The sequence below is a fragment of the Tetrahymena thermophila genome (genome assembly GCF_000189635.1).
Source record: "Tetrahymena thermophila SB210 genomic scaffold scf_8254604, whole genome shotgun sequence".
Classification (NCBI taxonomy): domain Eukaryota; phylum Ciliophora; class Oligohymenophorea; order Hymenostomatida; family Tetrahymenidae; genus Tetrahymena; species Tetrahymena thermophila.
In genome coordinates, this window is record NW_002476374.1 from 444 (window position 1) to 20,288 (window position 19,845).

Genomic DNA, 19,845 nt, shown 5'->3' on the forward strand with positions numbered 1-19,845 from the left:
TTATAAAAACTAATTAAAAACAATAAAGCTCTTTTTTCTTTTTCTTTCTTTTTACTGTGCTTTCTTTTTTGTTCTTTCTTTGTTAATTTAGCTCATCATTTTATTTTCAACTTTTACTTTTATTATTAATTAATTAATCTTATTATTTCATATTTTTTCTTCATTTTTTCCTTCTAATTAATTAACTATTTAATGATATATTTTTTCTTCAATATTTAAAAAGTGACAATTATATTGGTGAATGAGGTGCATCAGGCTTAGGTTCTGCTTTAGCAAATTGCATTAATCTCTCAAATTTGACACTTGACCTATAGTAAAAACAGTTTATTTGTTTTAGATAGTGATATTTTTAATTATAAAAACTAATTAAAAACAATAAAGCTCTTTTTTCTTTTTCTTTCTTTTTACTGTGCTTTCTTTTTTGTTCTTTCTTTGTTAATTTAGCTCATCATTTTATTTTCAACTTTTACTTTTATTATTAATTAATTAATCTTATTATTTCATATTTTTTCTTCATTTTTTCCTTCTAATTAATTAACTATTTAATGATATATTTTTTCTTCAATATTTAAAAAGTAGAAATTAAATTGGTGAAATGGGTGCATCAGGCTTAGGTTCTGCTTTAGCAAATTGCATTAATCTCTCAAATTTGACAATTGGCCTTTAGTAAAAATAGTTTATTTGTTTTGGATTGTGGTATTTTAAACTATTAAATTGAATATAAAACAAAAAAGCTCTTTGAATTTATTTGATAAATTTTATTTATTTTAATTTTTTATGTTTTTTATTGCACTAATATTATTTTATTTATTAATTTAAAGAATAATTTTTAATTTAAAAGTTTATTCTATTTTAATATTTATTTAAAATTTAGATAAATTTATTTTAAAATTTTATAGCTCATATAATAAATCATAAGAATTCAAAGTAATAAGCAAGTGTCGTAAATCAAAAAGATTAGTTGTCTTTCTTTTCAAATGATAAATAACTGGTGAAAAAAGGATGAATAAATAAATATAAAATGTTTGAATAATATTATATATTTGATTATTTAATATTTTGAAAAAGTGTTTATAACCTAAAATATAAATAAATAGATAGATTTTATTATTGATTTTATATTTATAAATATCATTCAAATTTTGTAAGTAAATAAATTATTTATAAAAAATAAAAAAACTAAATTTACTTAAATAAATTAAATCCTCTTAAGCAAACCCTCTGGTTTCTCCAAAAACGATCAAATAATTTGAAATTTTTAATGTTATATTACATGTTATTAAATTATATAAATGCTAAACTTTTATATGCCATTTATATTTTAATCTTAAATATTATCCATCAATCATATTTCTATCCTATTTTTATTTATCATGATTAATTAATTAGATACCATGATTTAAATAAAACATCAGGGAGAAATCAAGTTTTACTTTTTATTTTAAATTTTGTGGATTTGATAAATTAAAAAAAAATTCTATTAAATATTTTAACAAAAAATTTGCATGGAATTACAATTATATTATTATTTATTTAATTGATAAATCAATATAAATTATTATCCTTAATTAAAATTTTTATCTATTATATATTGAATTAATATTATAGGATAAAATTAATTTATAAAATTTAAATTGAAAGTTTAAAAAATTTAATTAATTTGTAATTAATGATTTATTTTCGATTTTTATTCTAAATATTCTAAAAAATAATTTTTATTTTATTTTTTAATAGCATTTAATTTATTAGTAAGTAATTTATAAATAAAATATATTATAAAATTAATCTATTAAATTTTGATTTAGATAATTTTATTTTTTGTAATTACTTACTAACTAACAACTAACGGATTAAGTATAAAAAATATAAAAGTATTTTATATTTTTTATATACAAAGAATCTCTTTATGAATTATATGATTATATAAAATAAATGCTTTAAAAAAAATTATTAATTTAAATATAATACTGTGATAAGTTTCATCAAATAATAAGAAAAACATCTAAAGCAAATACTATATAAAAATGAGTGTAGAAGTTATCTAAAATTTTGAAATAAATGATTTAAAATAAATGTTAGTTTTCATCTCTTTAGCAGAAGAAGGTAGAGAATAATTTGAATTTTTAGCTGGTACTCGATACGCGTATAGTTAGGTAGATAGGAGTTCATTAAGTGCTTAGGTAGCTAAATTTTTATAGGTATCATAACAAAACGGCTAAAATGAAATTAAACAAGAATTATTTGCATCTCTGATAAACAAAGCATCATAAAAACCTTTTAGATACATCGAAGAACTTTCAAAAAGCATAAATTAATAAAAAATTAGCATAAATAATAGTGAATCAAATGTAAAATTAACTTTTTTATATCCCATTTTCCTAAAAATTAGCTTAGAGTATTTATCTTATTATAATTACTCTTAAATGATTAAAATTTATCATAAGACATCTAATAAATCATTTGATTTTTCTTTTAGAAACTTAAAATATTTTATTTATTTTTTCTTATTTTCTGTTATTTTTCTCTTTAATAAATATAAATATTTTATTTTCTTTCTTTGATTTAAATTCCAAAATATAAATTCTACCATTTAAATTTGCTTACAAATTCATGTTTTTTTGAAAGTAGAATCAAGATAAAAAATCTGTTTAGGATGATGAAAATGAAGAGGAAGAAGAAAAATAAAAGGACATAAAAGATAATAAAGACAAATCAAATGAAATTCCCTTTAATGAAAGATATAATACTTATTATATGTGCAATATTTGCTTTGATTAAACAGTTAGTGAATAGTTTTTTTGCTTAGATTGTAATCATGTTTTTCATTAGGAATGCTTAGAGGATTACTTAAAAAAATAAATAAATTCAGATAATTTTTTGATAAAATGCCCTTGTACTGACTGCTGTTACTAAATTCCATATTAGATCTTAAGTGAAGTTTTAAATAAAGATGAATTAGAAGCGTATGAACTAAAATCACTTACAACATTTCTTAGTTAGAATTAGGCTCAAGTATTTTTTTAATTTTAATGCTTTTATTAATTTTTAAGTAATTTATTCTTTATTTTAATATTAAATAATTTTAAATATTTAATAACATCTTTACTCATTTTTTTTTAAAGTATTTTTAAATTAATTTTAACTCTATTATAAAATAAAGCTATTGAAAGATAAAATATCAGATAAGAATTAAAACATATCTTCTTATAATACTAAAATTGATACTGAATAAAAATAATCTGAAATAAACTAAATTTAAGCTTTAGATGTTGAAGATAATTGGGTCTGTGAAATATGTTACGAAAATATGATAAGTCAAGACTACATGTCTCTTAATTGTGATCATATTTTCCATAAAAATTGTTTAGCTAAATATTTTACTTCCTAAATAAACGAAAAGAAATTTCCTTTAAAGTGCCCAAATTCTAATTGCATTTTTCCTATAGAATAGTAGGATTTAAGGGAAGTTTTGAATGAAATTGAAATTTAAAGATATGAGAAATTTAGCTTGTAAAATTATATTGACTCAAACGCAGATGAAGTAAACTTTCTCTATTAAAGTATTTTTTTCATTATTTTTTTAATTTTAAAGATCTCTTGGTGTCCTACTCCTAACTGTGAATTTGCTTTCATTATAGAGAAAGATTAAAACCAGCTTAGTTGCCCTAAATGTAATAAGTCTTATTGCTTAAATTGCAAATGCGATTTTCATTTTGGATAAACTTGCTAAGAATATAAAATATCTTACAACTTTTCAGTAAAAATTTAACTAAGATTTGCAATTATTTTACACAAACAAACATTTTATTTAATAACAAAAGGAAGATGATTAGAAATTTGAATAATTTGTGATTGGCTAAAAATTTAAGAAATGCTCAAAATGCAAAATGTGGGTTGAAAAAAACTAAGGGTAACCTATCAATTAATTCTTTTAGATATTAAATTTTAATAAATTTTTTTAATTATTGGTTTTATAAAAGGTGTGATCACATGACATGTAGGTGTGGCTATTAATTTTGTTATAAGTGTGGAGGAGTTTACTTATAGTGTTAATGCTATAGAGACCTATTTTTTCCTTCTATAACATCTACATTCTTATAAGATATAGATAATTATAATAATAGTGAAAATTAATTTAATTTTAATTAAAATAATAGATTAAGTAACAATTAGTAAAATAGATAGCAACAAAATATTTTTTAATATTAAATGAATAATTCAAGCAGAGCTAATAATTTTGAATAATTAAATAATAATCGTAACCATATGTATATGAATTAATTTTAGATAAGCAATACTTAAAACAATTTTCTAAATATTTAAAATGAAACAGACATTTTAAGTAGATTAAGTAGAAATTAGTAAAATATTTAGCAACAAAATATTTTTTAATATTAAATGAATAATTAAAACAGAACTAATAATTTTAAAATATTAAATAATAATCTTAATCAAATGCATAGAAATTAATTTTAGCTAAGAAATACTTAAAACAATTCTCTAAATACTTAAAATTAAATTTAAAATAGATTAAGTAGCAATTAATAAAATATTTTTTAATACTAAATGAATAATTAAAACAGAGCTAATAATTTTAAATTATTAAATAGTAATCCTAATCAAATGAATATAAATTAATTCTAGACAAGCAATACTTTAAACAATTCTCTAAATAGTTAAGATTAAATAATCAATTAAAACAGAGATAATAACGACTTTGATGATTTTATTTCTCAAAATGAACTTTTTTATTTTAACAGAGATCACAATAACTAAAATTAAAATATATATGATAGTAGAAATAGATTACATTAAAATTTAAGAAATTAATTATAAATAGTTAGCAATTAAAATAATTAAATGGGTTTTAACACTAATGAAATCAGTTAAATTTAAAAAAATACATTAACATAATAAAATAAAAAAAATAAAACTAAAAGCTCAAACAATATATCACTTTAGAGTAATGAAGTACTAAAATTTATAAAATATTAAGATTCTAATAATAATAATAATAACAATGATACATTAATACCTGAATTTATGGTTGGTTGGTGCATTAGAATAATAATAATTGTTTTTTTAATAATAATATTAAGCTGATCATTTTATTAGACTTTCAATATTGTAAAATTAATCTGTATGAGGTAGTTGTAAGTTATCTATTAGCTTAGTCAAAGAAATTGATAAGTGTTTTAGTACTTATTATAAATAATATCAAATTCATATAAAGGTTTGAGTTAGGAGATTGTTTTTTTTGAAATAATAATAATAATTGTAATAATAATGATATTTAGGATGAAGATTAAGATATTTGATAACTATAAAACATTAATTATAAGATTAATTATTAATCAAGGAATATGAGGTTTAATTTAAATAAAACAATAAAGATAAAAAGTAATTTACTTTTAAACAAATATAATAATTATTTTATAAAGAGCAGAATTATAATTTATAATTAATTATATGTATTATATAAGTAAGTATCTATTTTTTACTTTTTTTCTTATTAAAATTTTTTTTCATCCAACTTTTAATTCAAAAGTTAAAGATATATAAGTAATTATTTATCATCTATTTTCTAATAAAAGCTAAAATAAATCATAAATATTAACAAAAAGTTAATAATTTCATACTAGTTGCTATTTAGGTTTTTAAAATTATTAGGATCTTAGTCAAAACAAAATTAAAATATTATATTTAACACTTATTGCAAGGGTAATTTTAATATTTTTAAAGATATTTTGTAATAAAATTATAATTTAAAATAGTACAAAATTATAAAATTTGCTGAAATACAAAATCTAAAATGGTCTTTTGTTTTATAATCAACTATAAAGTCTACATCTTTTATTTGAATATTATTAAATTTTCTAACAAAGATCACTATGTTAAAACCTCTAGTTTAACAGAATATATGACTTTATCATTTTTATTTTTTTCTAACATTTGATTGTAAATTGCTTAAATGTTTAAATTTTGATGTGAAAATCCAACATACTTTGCTTAATTTTTTAAATCTTCTGGTGTCTTAGTAATTTAATATCAAATTCTTACTTCGTTTTATACTTATGGGGAATATCTAATTAGTGTTTTTTGTTAGATTCTATCAATTATTTAATTAGAAGAGCATATATTTAAAAATAAATTAGATAAATAAAAAAATTACATACTCATTTAATAAGTCAACTCCACAGGTTGCTTAATTAATTTCCACTTTTAAATTATTAGTATGCATAATAAATAGCATTATTAGTATTATTTTGTTTAATATACTGTGAAAGCTCTAATATAAGGAGGTTTTTAAAAGAAGATTTTTAAAAAAGTTTCATTCTAAGATTTGAGATAAAATTTTATTGGGAAATTATTTTTGTGATAAAGAATGTTTTTTTATATTATAATATTTTGTTTAATTTATAACTATTTATCTATGAACATCATATTTATTGGATAAAAGATAATATTCTAACTTTAATTCATTTACAATTTTATTATTTTAAAAATTAAATTTGTTAAATTTAATAATACATTAAATAAATTAAGAGATGTTTTGATTAGTTTGTTAACATTTGACAAAGATTAGAAATCAAATAAAAAAAGTATCTATTATAAAAATATAATTAAAAATTAAATAACAATAATTATATTATTAATTAATATGTCATTTCTATTTTAATTGTAATTTGATTAGTATATTAAATTCCTTCAGAAATATATATTAATCTTATTTATATAAATAAAAAAATATTTAAATTATTTTATAGTAATATTAATTTTACTTTTACTTCTTATTTTTTTAATTAATTTCTTAATTACTCTTCAAATTGATATTTTTATAAATTAATAATCTTATTGTTGCTATTAATTATAATAAATTAAAATAAATATAAGCTAATATTAAGTTATTTGTTAGAAATATATTTATTAAATTCATTTTTTTATATCAATATTTTAATTTTATATTTATTTTGATATATTCATCTAATCACTAATTGAAAAGCTTAAATCAATAAAATAATCCATTTTTTTAAGATTTCTTGCTTTATCAATCAATTAATTAAGTTTTTACCATAAATTTAGTTTCAAACTTGTGATATTCTAGCTCTACGCTATTCCTGTGCCTAAATCTTTTGCACCCTCATCACAAATACTATTCAAACTTTAAATATAATAATAAATAATGAATTAAGAAAATAAATTTGGAGGAGAAAGGATTGTAAAAAAAGATTGTTTCTTTTGTTAGTATTTTAGTTTGTTTTTTAATGAGTAAGTAAATAAGTCAACAACTTGATTATTTTTTAGATGAGTAGTAAGTACGTAAGTATGCATTTAAATAAGCAATCTAATAAAAAAATAAGAAAATAACTAATTAGCTAACAAACGAACTGACTTAATTAGCTAACCACTAAGTTAAAAGTGTAAATCAACAAAATTATCAATTTTTTCTATGTTTGTTGCCTTATCAATCAATAGATTAAGTTTTTACCCTAAATTGAGTGTCAAACTTGTGATATTCTAGCTCTACGCTATTCCTGTGCCTAAATCTTTTGCACCCACATCACCAATATAATTATCCCTTTAAATATAAGAATAAATAATGAATTAAAAAAATAAATTTGGAGGAGAAAGGATTGTAAAAAAAGATTGCTTCTTTTGTTAGTATTTTAGTTTGTTTTTGAATGAGTAAGTAAATAAGTCAACAACTTGATTATTTTTTAGTTGAGTAGTAAGTGCCTAAGTAAATAAGTATGCCTTTAAATAAACAATCTAATAAAAAAGTAAGAAAATAACTAACTAGCTAACAAACGAACTGACTTAATTAGCTAACTACTAAGTGAAAAGCGTAAATCAACAAAATTATCAATTTTTTCTACGTTTGTTGCTTAATCAATCAATAAATTAAGTTTTTACCTTAAATCGAGTGTCAAACTTGTGATATTCTTGCACTACGCTATTCCTGTGCCTAAATCTTTTGCACCCTCGTCATCAATAATATTTCCACTTTAAATATAATAATAAATAATGAATTAAGAAAATAAATTTGGAGGAGAAAGGATTGTAAAAAAAGATTGCTTCTTTTGTTAGTATTTTAGTTTGTTTTTGAATGAGTAAGTAAATAAGTCTCAAACTTGATTATTTTTTAGATGAGTAGTAAGTACGTAAGTATGCATTTAAATAAGCAATCTAATAAAAAAATAAGAAAATAACTAACTAGCTAACAAACGAGCTGACTTAATTAGCTAACTACTAAGTGAAAAGCGTAAATCAACAAAATTATCAATTTTTTCTATGTTTGTTGCTTTATCAATCAATAAATTAAGTTTTTACCCTAAATTGAGTGTCAAACTTGTGATATTCTAGCTCTACGCTATTCCTGTGCCTAAATCTTTTGCACCCTTATCACCAATACTATTACAACTTTAAATATAAGAATAAATAATGAATTAAGAAAATAAATTTGGAGGAGAAAGGATTGTAAAAAAAGATTGCTTCTTTTGTTAGTATTTTAGTTTGTTTTTGAATGAGTAAGTAAATAAGTCTCAAACTTGATTATTTTTTAGATGAGTAGTAAGTACGTAAGTATGCATTTACCGTAATCCCTCGCAACCTCGCAGCTCGAAATCAAAAATTTTGATTACGAATGGAGAGGTTCTAAAAAGTCAATAAATTTGAGACTTACCTCGCAATTCGCAAAAATTTCTTATCGAGGGATTACGGTAAATAAGCAATCTAATAAAAAAATAAGAAAATAACTAACTAGCTAACAAACGAACTGACTTAATTAGCTAACTACTAAGTGAAAAGCGTAAATCAACAAAATTATCAATTTTTTCTACGTTTGTTGCTTAATCAATCAATAAATTAAGTTTTTACCTTAAATCGAGTGTCAAACTTGTGATATTCTAGCTCTACTCTATTCCTGTGCCTAAATCTTTTGCACCCTTATCACCAATACTATTACAACTTTAAATATAAGAATAAATAATGAATTAAGAAAATAAATTTGGAGGAGAAAGGATTGTAAAAAAAGATTGCTTCTTTTGTTAGTATTTTAGTTTGTTTTTGAATGAGTAAGTAAATAAGTCAACAACTTGATTATTTTTTAGATGAGTAGTAAGTACGTAAGTAAATAAGTGTGCATTTAAATAAGCAATCTAATAAAAAAATAAGAAAATAACTAACTAGCTAACAAACGAACTGACTTAATTAGCTAACTACTAAGTGAAAAGCGTAAATCAACAAAATTATCAATTTTTTCTACGTTTGTTGCTTAATCAATCAATAAATTAAGTTTTTACCTTAAATCGAGTGTCAAACTTGTGATATTCTAGCTCTACGCTATTCCTGTGCCTAAATCTTTTGCACCCTATGCACAAATAATATTTCCACTTTAAATATAATAATAAATAATGAATTAAGAAAATAAATTTGGAGGAGAAAGGATTGTAAAAAAAGATTGCTTCTTTTGTTAGTATTTTAGTTTGTTTTTGAATGAGTAAGTAAATAAGTCAACAACTTGATTATTTTTTAGATGAGTAGTAAGTACGTAAGTAAATAAGTGTGCATTTAAATAAGCAATCTAATAAAAAAATAAGAAAATAACTAACTAGCTAACAAACGAACTGACTTAATTAGCTAACTACTAAGTGAAAAGCGTAAATCAACAAAATTATCAATTTTTTCTATGTTTGTTGCTTTATCAATCAATAGATTAAGTTTTTACCTTAAATCGAGTGTCAAACATGTGATATTCTAGCTCTACGCTATTCCTGTGCCTAAATCTTTTGCACCCTATGCACCAATATTATTATAGCTTTAAATATAATAATAAATAATGAATTAAGAAAATAAATTTGGAGGAGAAAGGATTGTAAAAAAAGATTGCTTCTTTTGTTAGTATTTTAGTTTGTTTTTGAATGAGTAAGTAAATAAGTCTCAAACTTGATTATTTTTTAGATGAGTAGTAAGTACGTAAGTATGCATTTAAATAAGCAATCTAATAAAAAAATAAGAAAATAACTAACTAGCTAACAAACGAACTGACTTAATTAGCTAACTACTAAGTGAAAAGCGTAAATCAACAAAATTATCAATTTTTTCTATGTTTGTTGCTTTATCAATCAATAGATTAAGTTTTTACCCTAAATTGAGTGTCAAACTTGTGATATTCTAGCTCTACGCTATTCTAGTACCTAAATCTTTTGCACCCTATGCACCAATAATATTATAACTTTAAATATAAGAATAAATAATGAATTAAGAAAATAAATTTGGAGGAGAAAGGATTGTAAAAAAAGATTGTTTGTTTTGTTAGTATTTTAGTTTGTTTTTGAATGAGTAAGTAAATAAGTCAACAACTTGATTATTTTTTAGATGAGTAGTAAGTACGTAAGTATGCATTTAAATAAGCAATCTAATAAGTGAAAAGTGTAAATCAACAAAATTATCAATTTTTTCTATGTTTGTTGCTTAATCAATCAATAAATTAAGTTTTTACTGTAAATCGAGTGTCAAACTTGTGATATTCTAGCTCTAAGCTATTCCTGTGCCTAAATCTTTTGCACCCACATCACCAATACTATTATATCTTTAAATATAAGAATAAATAATGAATTAAGAAAATAAATTTGGAGGAGAAAGGATTGTAAAAAAAGATTGCTTCTTTTGTTAGTATTTTAGTTTGTTTTTGAATGAGTAAGTAAATAAGTCAACAACTTGATTATTTTTTAGATGAGTAGTAAGTACGTAAGTAAATAAGTGTGCATTTAAATAAGCAATCTAATAAAAAAATAAGAAAATAACTAACTAGCTAACAAACGAACTGACTTAATTAGCTAACTACTAAGTGAAAAGCGTAAATCAACAAAATTATCAATTTTTTCTACGTTTGTTGCTTAATCAATCAATAAATTAAGTTTTTACCCTAAATTGATTGTCAAACTTGTGATATTCTAGCTCTACGCTATTCCTGTTCCTATATCTTTTGCAACCTATGCACCAATACCAATAATACATCCACTTTAAATATAATATTAATAATGAATTAAGAAAATAAATTTGGAGGAGAAAGGATTGTAAAAAAAGATTGCTTCTTTTGTTAGTATTTTAGTTTGTTTTTGAATGAGTAAGTATATAAATCAACAAATTGTTTATTTTTTAGTTGAGTAGTAAGTACATAAGTAAATAAGTATGTATCTATACAAATAGATAATCTAATAAAAAAATAGATAAATAACTAGAGTAAAATTCCTATTTAATTTACAAAAGGCGAAATATCATATATCTTAATTAAATTTAAAATAAAGCTAAAAAAGCTTAAAATTTGTATTTTTATAAAACCTTAAATTCTAGAAATTAAAAATTTCAAAAAATATATACTATATTTTATAATAATATATCATTTTTTTGAAAATTATAAATTTTTTCTTTTTAAAAATAAAAGAGCTGGAGGGAAAAATTTTCAAAAAAATATATTTTTTTCTTTTAATTTTTACGTTATTTAAATAATTAAGTTAGTAAATATATAAATAATTAACTTACTTTTATTAGCTAATTATTTAATCAAAATTATTCTCAATAAAAAATGAAAAAATTACCTTAAATGTATCTTAACAATATTGTGGTTATAAATTTTATTCAAATCCTTTCGATAAAAAATTACTATAGTCTTATTTTGCTCTAATTATTTATCATTTTACATCAAAAGAGTTTTTTGTAGGATTAATTTCGTTTTTTTTGAATTTGAAAAGAATGTTATATCACTTTTTTCTACTATATCATAAAGAGATGCCCTCTAATAACTATCAGAAACAACAAGAAGGTTAATAAATTTATAAATTTATGAATTTTTGTTAATTAAAATATTAGATTTTTCGAAAGGCTAATCTAACTGCTTTTGTGTCATTAATGCAAAATTTAAAGAAGTATTTGTCTTCAGAACTTAATAATTATCTAATAAAGCTAGCAATAGCCCTACTGAATATGAATCAGACTAAAATAAAAGATTAATTTAAAACTTAATATTTTTTATAAAAAAGTACTTTCTTTGTATAAATCTTAAGTTCATTATCCTTTTTATTTAATATTTCAGGTGCTGAATATCCAAAATTTCCTATGGGCTATAAAGTTATCTTTAATATTTAGTATATATAAATAAAAAATCTACTTCTATGGTTTGAATTGAATCACTATTATCTGGAATTTAAGCAGATAAACCGAAATCACCTTTAATTCAAAAGAGAATGAAAAATAAATACTTGATGAATAAAAATAATTTACATAATTTTATTTCAGCTTATTTTCCATCTAAATAAACCAAAAAATTTTCTGGTTTAATATCTCTATGAATGATATTAAATGAATGAATATAATTGACAGAATCTATAATTTAGATTGCTATTTAAAATCTATCATCTTCGTTAATTTATCCATCTTTGTTTGATCTTTCAAGATATTCATCTAATGAACCTTTTACAAAATAAACAGTAATGTGTAATCAAATATATAAAAAAATGTGTCTTAATAAATTAATTGAGTAATTAAAAAAGAAAGTATAAAAAATTTTAAATGGATTAAATACTTCTTTATTTAAAATATATTAATTAATTCATTTGTTTATTTACTTAAAATTAGCCTTTTATATGACAAAAATATTATTTTAATAATTTAATTGAAACCTAAATTAAAATAATTGTTAACAATTAAATAAATTACATGAACATTTTTCTAATTCAAAGACTGAGTATCTATCAGGTCCTAATGTATTTTCAATTATGTAACTATCATAAAGCTATACCACTAATGGCTCTTTTAATTTCTACATAATACTAATTTCATTTTAGATTAGTTATTCATCTTCTATTTTTTGTATTTTTAGCACTATTTCTTTGTTAAGCATAGCTTTTTTAGTAGCCAATACCATTCCATAGTTTCCAAAGCTAAGAATTTGAAAGTCATTCTAATATTTTTAATGTTAATAGAGGCTTTTCAGCAGATTAGATAATATTTCCACTTTTGTAAATTGTGCACAAGAATCTTTTTGTAGGATTTTCTCATTGGTATTATCTAGAATTTACTAAGCATCCTTGTCAAATTAATTATGCTTTAAAATTAATTATCATATAATTTATAAAAACTTCAACTAAAAATAATTAATTTTTTACCATTTCATTTTACGATTGATTATTTTTATCTAACATTTACTGTGCCTATTTAGGTATTTATTACTTTTATTACAAAATTATTTATTGAATTTGAATATTCCAGACAAAGCAAAATATTAATATGCAATATAAAGGAATAATTTGTTTTATTATTTAATTTCTATAAATTTTATTTGATCATTTAAGATGATGTGTTTTTCATTTAAAAATAAAAAATTTTAAGAAAATTATTCTATTATTACTTTATTATGCTCATAACAATATTTTTATTTTTTCCAATTTATTAGAAAATGTAAAATATTTTGTTTGAATTTCTTTTTAAATACTTGTTTTAAGAGTTAAGATAAAATCTAATTTTTTTTGGGAAAATTGAATAATAAGTTTAAATTTAGAGTCTATTTTTAAGTCAATTGTAAAATAATTTATTACCTCTATTATCATTGAAGTCAGTAAAAATTTTAATGGTTAGACATGCATTTAGATGAGTTAAGATAATAATTCTCCTGCTGTAGTCCTGTCTAAATACCTATGCTTTAAGCATATTTAAGCTATTTTGTAAATATTAGATTTCTTATCTATCTCATATTTTTCATTAGGTATTTCTTATCCATCAAACAGATATTTTTTAGTTTCGAAATCTATCCAATTCTCATTTAGAGTCTTAAGATTGTCAAGCTCTAATAAAACGAGGCCTAGTGAAAATAGGTCGGACTATTTAATTTAATTTAAATAAATTTCAAAAATTATATAACATTTTTATTAAAAACCTGAATTCTAGATTTTCCTTATTCCACTTCTGGAGCAAAATAAGCATCAGTTCCTTTCTGAAAATTATAAAAAATATTGAAAATAATTAAAATAATAATTAATTTTTTAACCTTAGACACGAAACTTTTTGATTTAGACAAAGCTGATGCAAAGCCTAGATCACCTGAATTTAATTAAAAAGATGTTTATTAAATATTTATATAATTTAATATTAATAATTTTTTACATAGTTTGATTGAGAAACCATATTCCTAAGAAGAACAAACAAGGAAATTTTAAGGTTTTATATCCCTATGCATAATATTTTTGACGTGAAGATTATTAAGCCCTTCTATCATTTGAATCGCTATTATTTCCTTGATCTCTTTCTCAGGTGGAACTTATTATTTTCTAAGTATATCAAGGAGCTATTTGAGATTATCTAGTTAATTTTTAAATTTAATTAATTATGATTATTATGTGAAAATAAAAATTTTTTTTAAGTGGAAGTTAGAGTAAATTTAAAGTATTATTGTAAAAAATAATTATTTTGAAATTTAATTTCTTCATTTGTTTTGTATTGAAAAAGTTTAATTAAATATATTTTGAAAATTCTTTTTGACCTATTTAATAAAATTAAAGTATGAATAGTAAAAATAAATGCTAATTTTTATTTTTTTTAATTTTAAAAATTTTTTTGTGTTTAATTTGTTTATTTAAATTTTTAAATTATTAATTAAATATTTATTTAAAATAAAACAAAATTTTTAAATTAAATAATAAATTTTTGGAAGAGTGTTATAATTAAAGATTTATCAAAATTTATTATGTAAAATTAAATAATGCAAATAAAAATTTTAATAATCTAATAATTTTTTTAATTAAATATTAAAAATAAATATTATCAAAATTGTTAAATAAAAAATTAAGCTATTATATTGGGAAAATAGATAATAAAATTCTTATTAATTAATTTTCTAGAAGCTTTAATTAAGAATTTTACAATATTTGATAAAAGTAAGTGAAAAATATTAATTGTGGGTAATCCTAAAAAATTAATTAAAATTTGAATTATAAAATTAAATATATATTTCTATTACAATTTCTAAATTAGTTAAGCTTGTTTAATTCACATCTAATTTTTTTAATTATGCTAACAAAATCAAAAAAAGACTTAGAAAAAAAAAAAAATTACCTATTTTTAAAAAGATGATGCATAAGCCATGTCAAGTTAATAAAAAGTATAAATATATCTTATTTATTTTATGTATTTTAGATATTTTATAAAAAATGAAAGAAAAAAAATGGATGAAAAACATGTGATTTTTGTTTACACTCACAGAGCTCCATTTCCATTACAAAGAAGGATTTGACTCCAGTTTAAACGACTATATTGTTTCCATCATCATCTTTATCTTCTTGTTCTTCCATTAAATAAAAGCAATCGTAGACATTAACTAAAAATTATGATTTGCTAAATTTTTGAAGTAGTTCATACTCTTTTTTCAAAGATTCGATGCCATTATTATCCTCTTCGTTTGAGCTCCCTAAGAATTTGAGAGCTACTTGGCGTTTTTGTTTAGAATTGTAAGCCTTTAAGACAAGAGAATAAGCGCCACTGCTTAAATACTCGAAATTTTAGAAGTACTTTTTCTAACTGAAGATCAACTTAACCAATTCCTTAATTGATGGCCTTTAGATTAAACATTCTTTGAATATTTTTTTTGAGATAGTTTCAACTAATTCTTATTGAACTTTATTTGACATTTGACTATACTTTCGCTATGCGACTGGGGTTATTAACTGGATTACTGACTTACTTAAAGTAGGCTGAGGGGTTTGCTTTTTTATTAAAAACAGATGTTTTTTTGTGATGTAAAATTTTTATATGCGTAAGTCACTTATTTTTTTGTTTTTAAAGGAAATTCACCTAAATAGTTAAAAGTAATTAGGAAAATTAACCTATCAGTAAAAATTGATTAAAAATCAAGAAGAAATTCTAATTAATTTTCAAATATACTAACAACTTTTCTATTTTTAGTGCATTATTAACAGAAAACAATTTAAATAAAATTCATTTTTTTAAATTTATAATATTTTGTATTAATTATCTAAAATAATCATTTTCTTATGCAAAAATAGATTGACACGAATTTTTTAAATATAAACTCTATCACTGAATAATTATGATAAATTTAAAGATAAATAGAAAGAGCACCCACAGAGCCAAAAATTTTACCTAAAATATAAATATGTCCAGCTTAATGATGGATTTTTATATTAAAAAATAAAATTTGAGATCAAAACTTTTGTCCATATTTAACTAGCATTCAATTTGACAATGTTGCTGTAAATTTTGTGATATTAATATAATATAGAGAGAAAGCTAAAAACATTGAAGATCTTTAAGGATATTTTGATAATATTAAAAGATTGTTTATTCTTATCAGAATTTGTTTTTAATAAATAGAAGTTCCTATTCACTGATCTTCAAATATACTAATATCTATCTTTTTTATTAAAAGCTAATTCAAAATTATTAAAATCAATATTTATTATAATATATTTTAATTACATAATACAATCTATCCAATGAAAATTAAAATATATTCTATTATATCCCAAACAAAAAAATAACAAATTAAAATTATTCTTATTATCTAACAATAAATAACTATACTTATTTTATTAGTTGCGATAAATTAATTTTATTTTAAAAGCTAAAACGCTTTTTGATGAAACCCTTTATTTATTTAATTTTTTATAAAATATTTAATATAATTAATTTTAAAAATAATTTAAGCAACTTTTAAAGTGGTGGTTTAACCTCAACTAAATTTATCTGAATGCCTTTATTTTTTAATAATTTTTGATTAAATATTTTTTATTATGTTTGTTGCTTATTCAGGTTCAAACCCTATTTCGATACTTTTTTTATTAATTTAAATTTTTTTTTAATTTATAATATAATATAAATTATTCTACTAAATTTATATTTCTTACTCAATCAATAAAACAATAAAACTTTTAATATTTAAAAAAAAAATAATTTTTTTATTGATTAATTTTAAATATTATTTAATTTATTAGTAAGTAGTTTATAAATAAAATATATTATAAAATTAATCTATTTAAATTTTGATTTAGATTATAAAAACTCAATAAAAATAATTTATTATTTATAAAAGTGTTTTATTTTTTATATATTCTAACAACTAATGTATCAAATATTAAATATAAAAGTATTTTTTATATACGAAGAGTCTCTTTATAAATCAAATCAAATAGTTACTTTAAAAAGAATACTTAATTTAAATCAAATACTGTGATTAGTTTCATCGAATAATAAGAAAAACATCTAAATCAAATACATTATAAAATGAGTGTAGAAGTTTCCTAAAATTTTGAAATAAACGATTTAAAATAAATGTTTGTTTCTGTCTCTTTAGCAGAAGAAGATAGAGAATTACTTGCATTTTTAGCTGGTACTTAATACGCGTATGGCAAGGTCGAGAGGAGTTCATTAAGTGGTTTAATTGCTTAGATATCTGATTTATTATAGATATCATAACAAAAGGGCTAAAATGAAATTAAACAAGAATTATTTGCATCTCTGGTAAATAACACATAATAAGAACCTATTAGATACATCGAAGACCTCTCCAAAAGCATAAACTAATAAAATATGAGCATAAATAATAGTGAGTCAAATGTAAAATTAACTTTTTTATATCCCATTTTTCTAAAAATTAGCTTAGAGTATTTATCTTATTATAATTACTCCTAAATAATTAAAATATCTAGTAAGATATCAAATAAATCATTTGCAATTTTTCTTTTAAAAATAAAAATATTTTATTTATTTTTTAATTTTTTGTGCAAATTTTCTTTTGAATAAATAAAAATATTTTATTTTCTTTCATTGGTTTAAATTCCAAAATATAAATTCTCCTTTATAAATTTGCTTGTTCATTTTACCAATTAATGTTTTTTTTGAAAGTAGAATTAAGATGAAAAATCTTTTTAAGATGATGAAAATGTAGAGGAAGAAGAAAAATAAAAGGAAGTAAATGATAATTAAGACAAATTAAATGACATTACATTCAATGAAAAATAAAATAATTATTATATGTGCAATATATGCTTTGATTAAACAGAGAGTGAGTAATTTTATTACTTAGATTGTAATCATGTTTCTCATTAGTAATGCTTGGAGAATTACTTAAAAAAATAAATAAATTCAGACAATTTTTGGATATAATGTCCTCATACTGACTGCTGTTACTAAATTCCATAACACATCTTAAGTGAAGTTTTAAATAAAGAAGAATTTGAAGCGTATGAACTAAAATCACTAACAGCATTTTTTAGTTAGGATTAGGCTCTTGTACTTTTTTAATTTTAATGCTTTTATAAATTTTAAAATAATTTGTTTTTTATTTTAAGATGAAATCATGTCCTACTTAGAATTGTGAATTTACTTTTCCAAATGAAGATAATTTAACAAAACTTGATTGCCCATTTTGTAATAAGATCTACTGTTTAGTTTGCAATTGCTTGTTTCATGAAAATTTAACTTGCGAGGAGTATTAAATGTCACTCAATAGTTCAGTAATTTTAAATCTTTAATAACATTTTTTTACTCATTTTTTAAAATATTTTTAATTTTTTATTAATTTTTACTCTATTATAAAATAAAGCAATCGAAAGACAAAATATCAGATAAGAATTAAGACATATCTACTTAAAATACTAAAATAGATACTGAATAAATATAAATGGAAATAAACTAAATTTAAGAGCTAAAGGATGATGATGATTGGGACTGTGAAATATGTTACGAAAATATGATAAGTCAAGAATACATGTCTCTTATTTGTGATCATATTTTCCATAAAAATTGTTTAGCTAAATATTTTACTTCCTAAATAAACGAAAAGAAATTTCCTTTAAAGTGTCCAAATTCTAATTGCATTATTCCTATCGTATAGTAGGATTTAAGACAAGTATTGAATAAAATTGAAATTTAAAGATATGAGAAATTTAGCTTGTAAAATTATATTGACTCAAACGCAGATGAAGTAAACTTTCTCTATTAAAGTATTTTTTTCATTATTTTTTTAATTTTAAAGATATCTTGGTGTCCTACTCCGAACTGCGAATTTGCTTTCATTACAGAGAAAGATTAAAACTATCTTAATTGCCCTAAATGTAATAAGTCTTATTGCTTAAATTGCAAATGCGATTTTCATGTTGGATAAACTTGCTAAGAATATAAAATATCTAACAACTTTTCAGTAAAAAATTAACTAAGATTTGCAATTATTTTACACAAACAAACATTTTATTTAATAACAAAAGGAAGATGATTAGAAATTTGAATAATTTGTGGCTGGCTAAAAATTTAAGTAATGTTCAAAATGCAAAATGTGGGTTGAAAAAAACTAAGGGTAACCTATCAATTAATTCTTTTGGATATTAAATTTTAATAAATTTTTTAATTATTTGTTTTATAAAAGGTGCGATCATATGACATGTAGGTGTGGCTATTAATTCTGTTATAAGTGTGGAGGAGTTTACTTATAGTGTTAATGCTCTTAATATATTAGAAACCCATTTTAGTTTTAATCTAGATTTTTATTAAATCCAAATAATGATAATAATAGTTAAAGATATTTTAATTTTAATTAAAATATAGTAAGTAACAATTAGTAAAATATTTAGCAACAAAATATGTTTTAATTTTAAAGGAATAATTAAAACAGAACTAATAATTTTGAATTATTAAATAATAACCCTAATCAAATGAATATAAATTAATTTTAGATTAGTAATACTCAAAACAATTCTCTAAATATTTAAAATTAAACAGCCTTACCAAATAGTTTAAGCAGTTAATAAAGTTTTTAGCAACAAAATATGTTTTAAAATT

At 20.5% G+C, this 19,845-nt stretch overlaps 4 protein-coding genes across 4 annotated transcripts; 2 read left to right on the plus strand and 2 right to left on the minus strand. All coding sequences in view use genetic code 6, as the record gives it.

Moving 5' to 3' along the window:
• Positions 1 to 643: 643 nt before the first annotated feature.
• TTHERM_001461119 (transmembrane protein, putative) lies at positions 644 to 1,983 on the minus strand (the record flags this gene model as incomplete). The annotated part of the gene is made up of 4 exons (XM_012798106.1): positions 644 to 661; positions 708 to 988; positions 1,190 to 1,786; positions 1,833 to 1,983. The coding sequence occupies 4 exons, from the start codon at positions 1,981 to 1,983 to the stop codon at positions 644 to 646; spliced, it is 1,047 nt and encodes a 348-aa protein (XP_012653560.1).
• A 41-nt stretch (positions 1,984 to 2,024) lies between these two features.
• On the plus strand, positions 2,025 to 5,318 carry TTHERM_01461120 (IBR domain protein; the record flags this gene model as incomplete). Its single annotated transcript, XM_001029532.2, has 9 exons — positions 2,025 to 2,348; positions 2,629 to 2,809; positions 2,870 to 3,012; positions 3,161 to 3,541; positions 3,593 to 3,757; positions 3,822 to 3,910; positions 4,158 to 4,268; positions 4,611 to 4,971; positions 5,298 to 5,318. The coding sequence occupies 9 exons, from the start codon at positions 2,025 to 2,027 to the stop codon at positions 5,316 to 5,318; spliced, it is 1,776 nt and encodes a 591-aa protein (XP_001029532.2).
• Positions 5,319 to 6,708: 1,390 nt separating this feature from the next.
• On the minus strand, positions 6,709 to 15,680 carry TTHERM_01461130 (kinase domain protein; the record flags this gene model as incomplete). Its single annotated transcript, XM_001029533.2, has 23 exons — positions 6,709 to 6,726; positions 6,783 to 6,861; positions 7,073 to 7,162; positions 7,490 to 7,579; positions 7,915 to 8,004; positions 8,332 to 8,421; positions 8,878 to 8,967; positions 9,303 to 9,392; positions 9,728 to 9,817; positions 10,145 to 10,234; positions 10,502 to 10,591; positions 10,927 to 11,022; positions 11,601 to 11,995; positions 12,045 to 12,122; positions 12,170 to 12,228; positions 12,283 to 12,471; positions 12,718 to 13,105; positions 13,167 to 13,229; positions 13,596 to 13,877; positions 13,934 to 13,990; positions 14,045 to 14,097; positions 14,161 to 14,355; positions 15,248 to 15,680. The coding sequence occupies 23 exons, from the start codon at positions 15,678 to 15,680 to the stop codon at positions 6,709 to 6,711; spliced, it is 3,195 nt and encodes a 1,064-aa protein (XP_001029533.2).
• Positions 15,681 to 17,200: 1,520 nt separating this feature from the next.
• On the plus strand, positions 17,201 to 19,385 carry TTHERM_01461140 (IBR domain protein; the record flags this gene model as incomplete). Its single annotated transcript, XM_001029534.2, has 6 exons — positions 17,201 to 17,625; positions 17,917 to 18,300; positions 18,360 to 18,524; positions 18,614 to 18,994; positions 19,046 to 19,210; positions 19,275 to 19,385. Coding segments are annotated over 6 exons (1,629 nt in total), but the record flags the coding sequence as incomplete, so codon positions are not given.
• Positions 19,386 to 19,845: the final 460 nt, after the last annotated feature.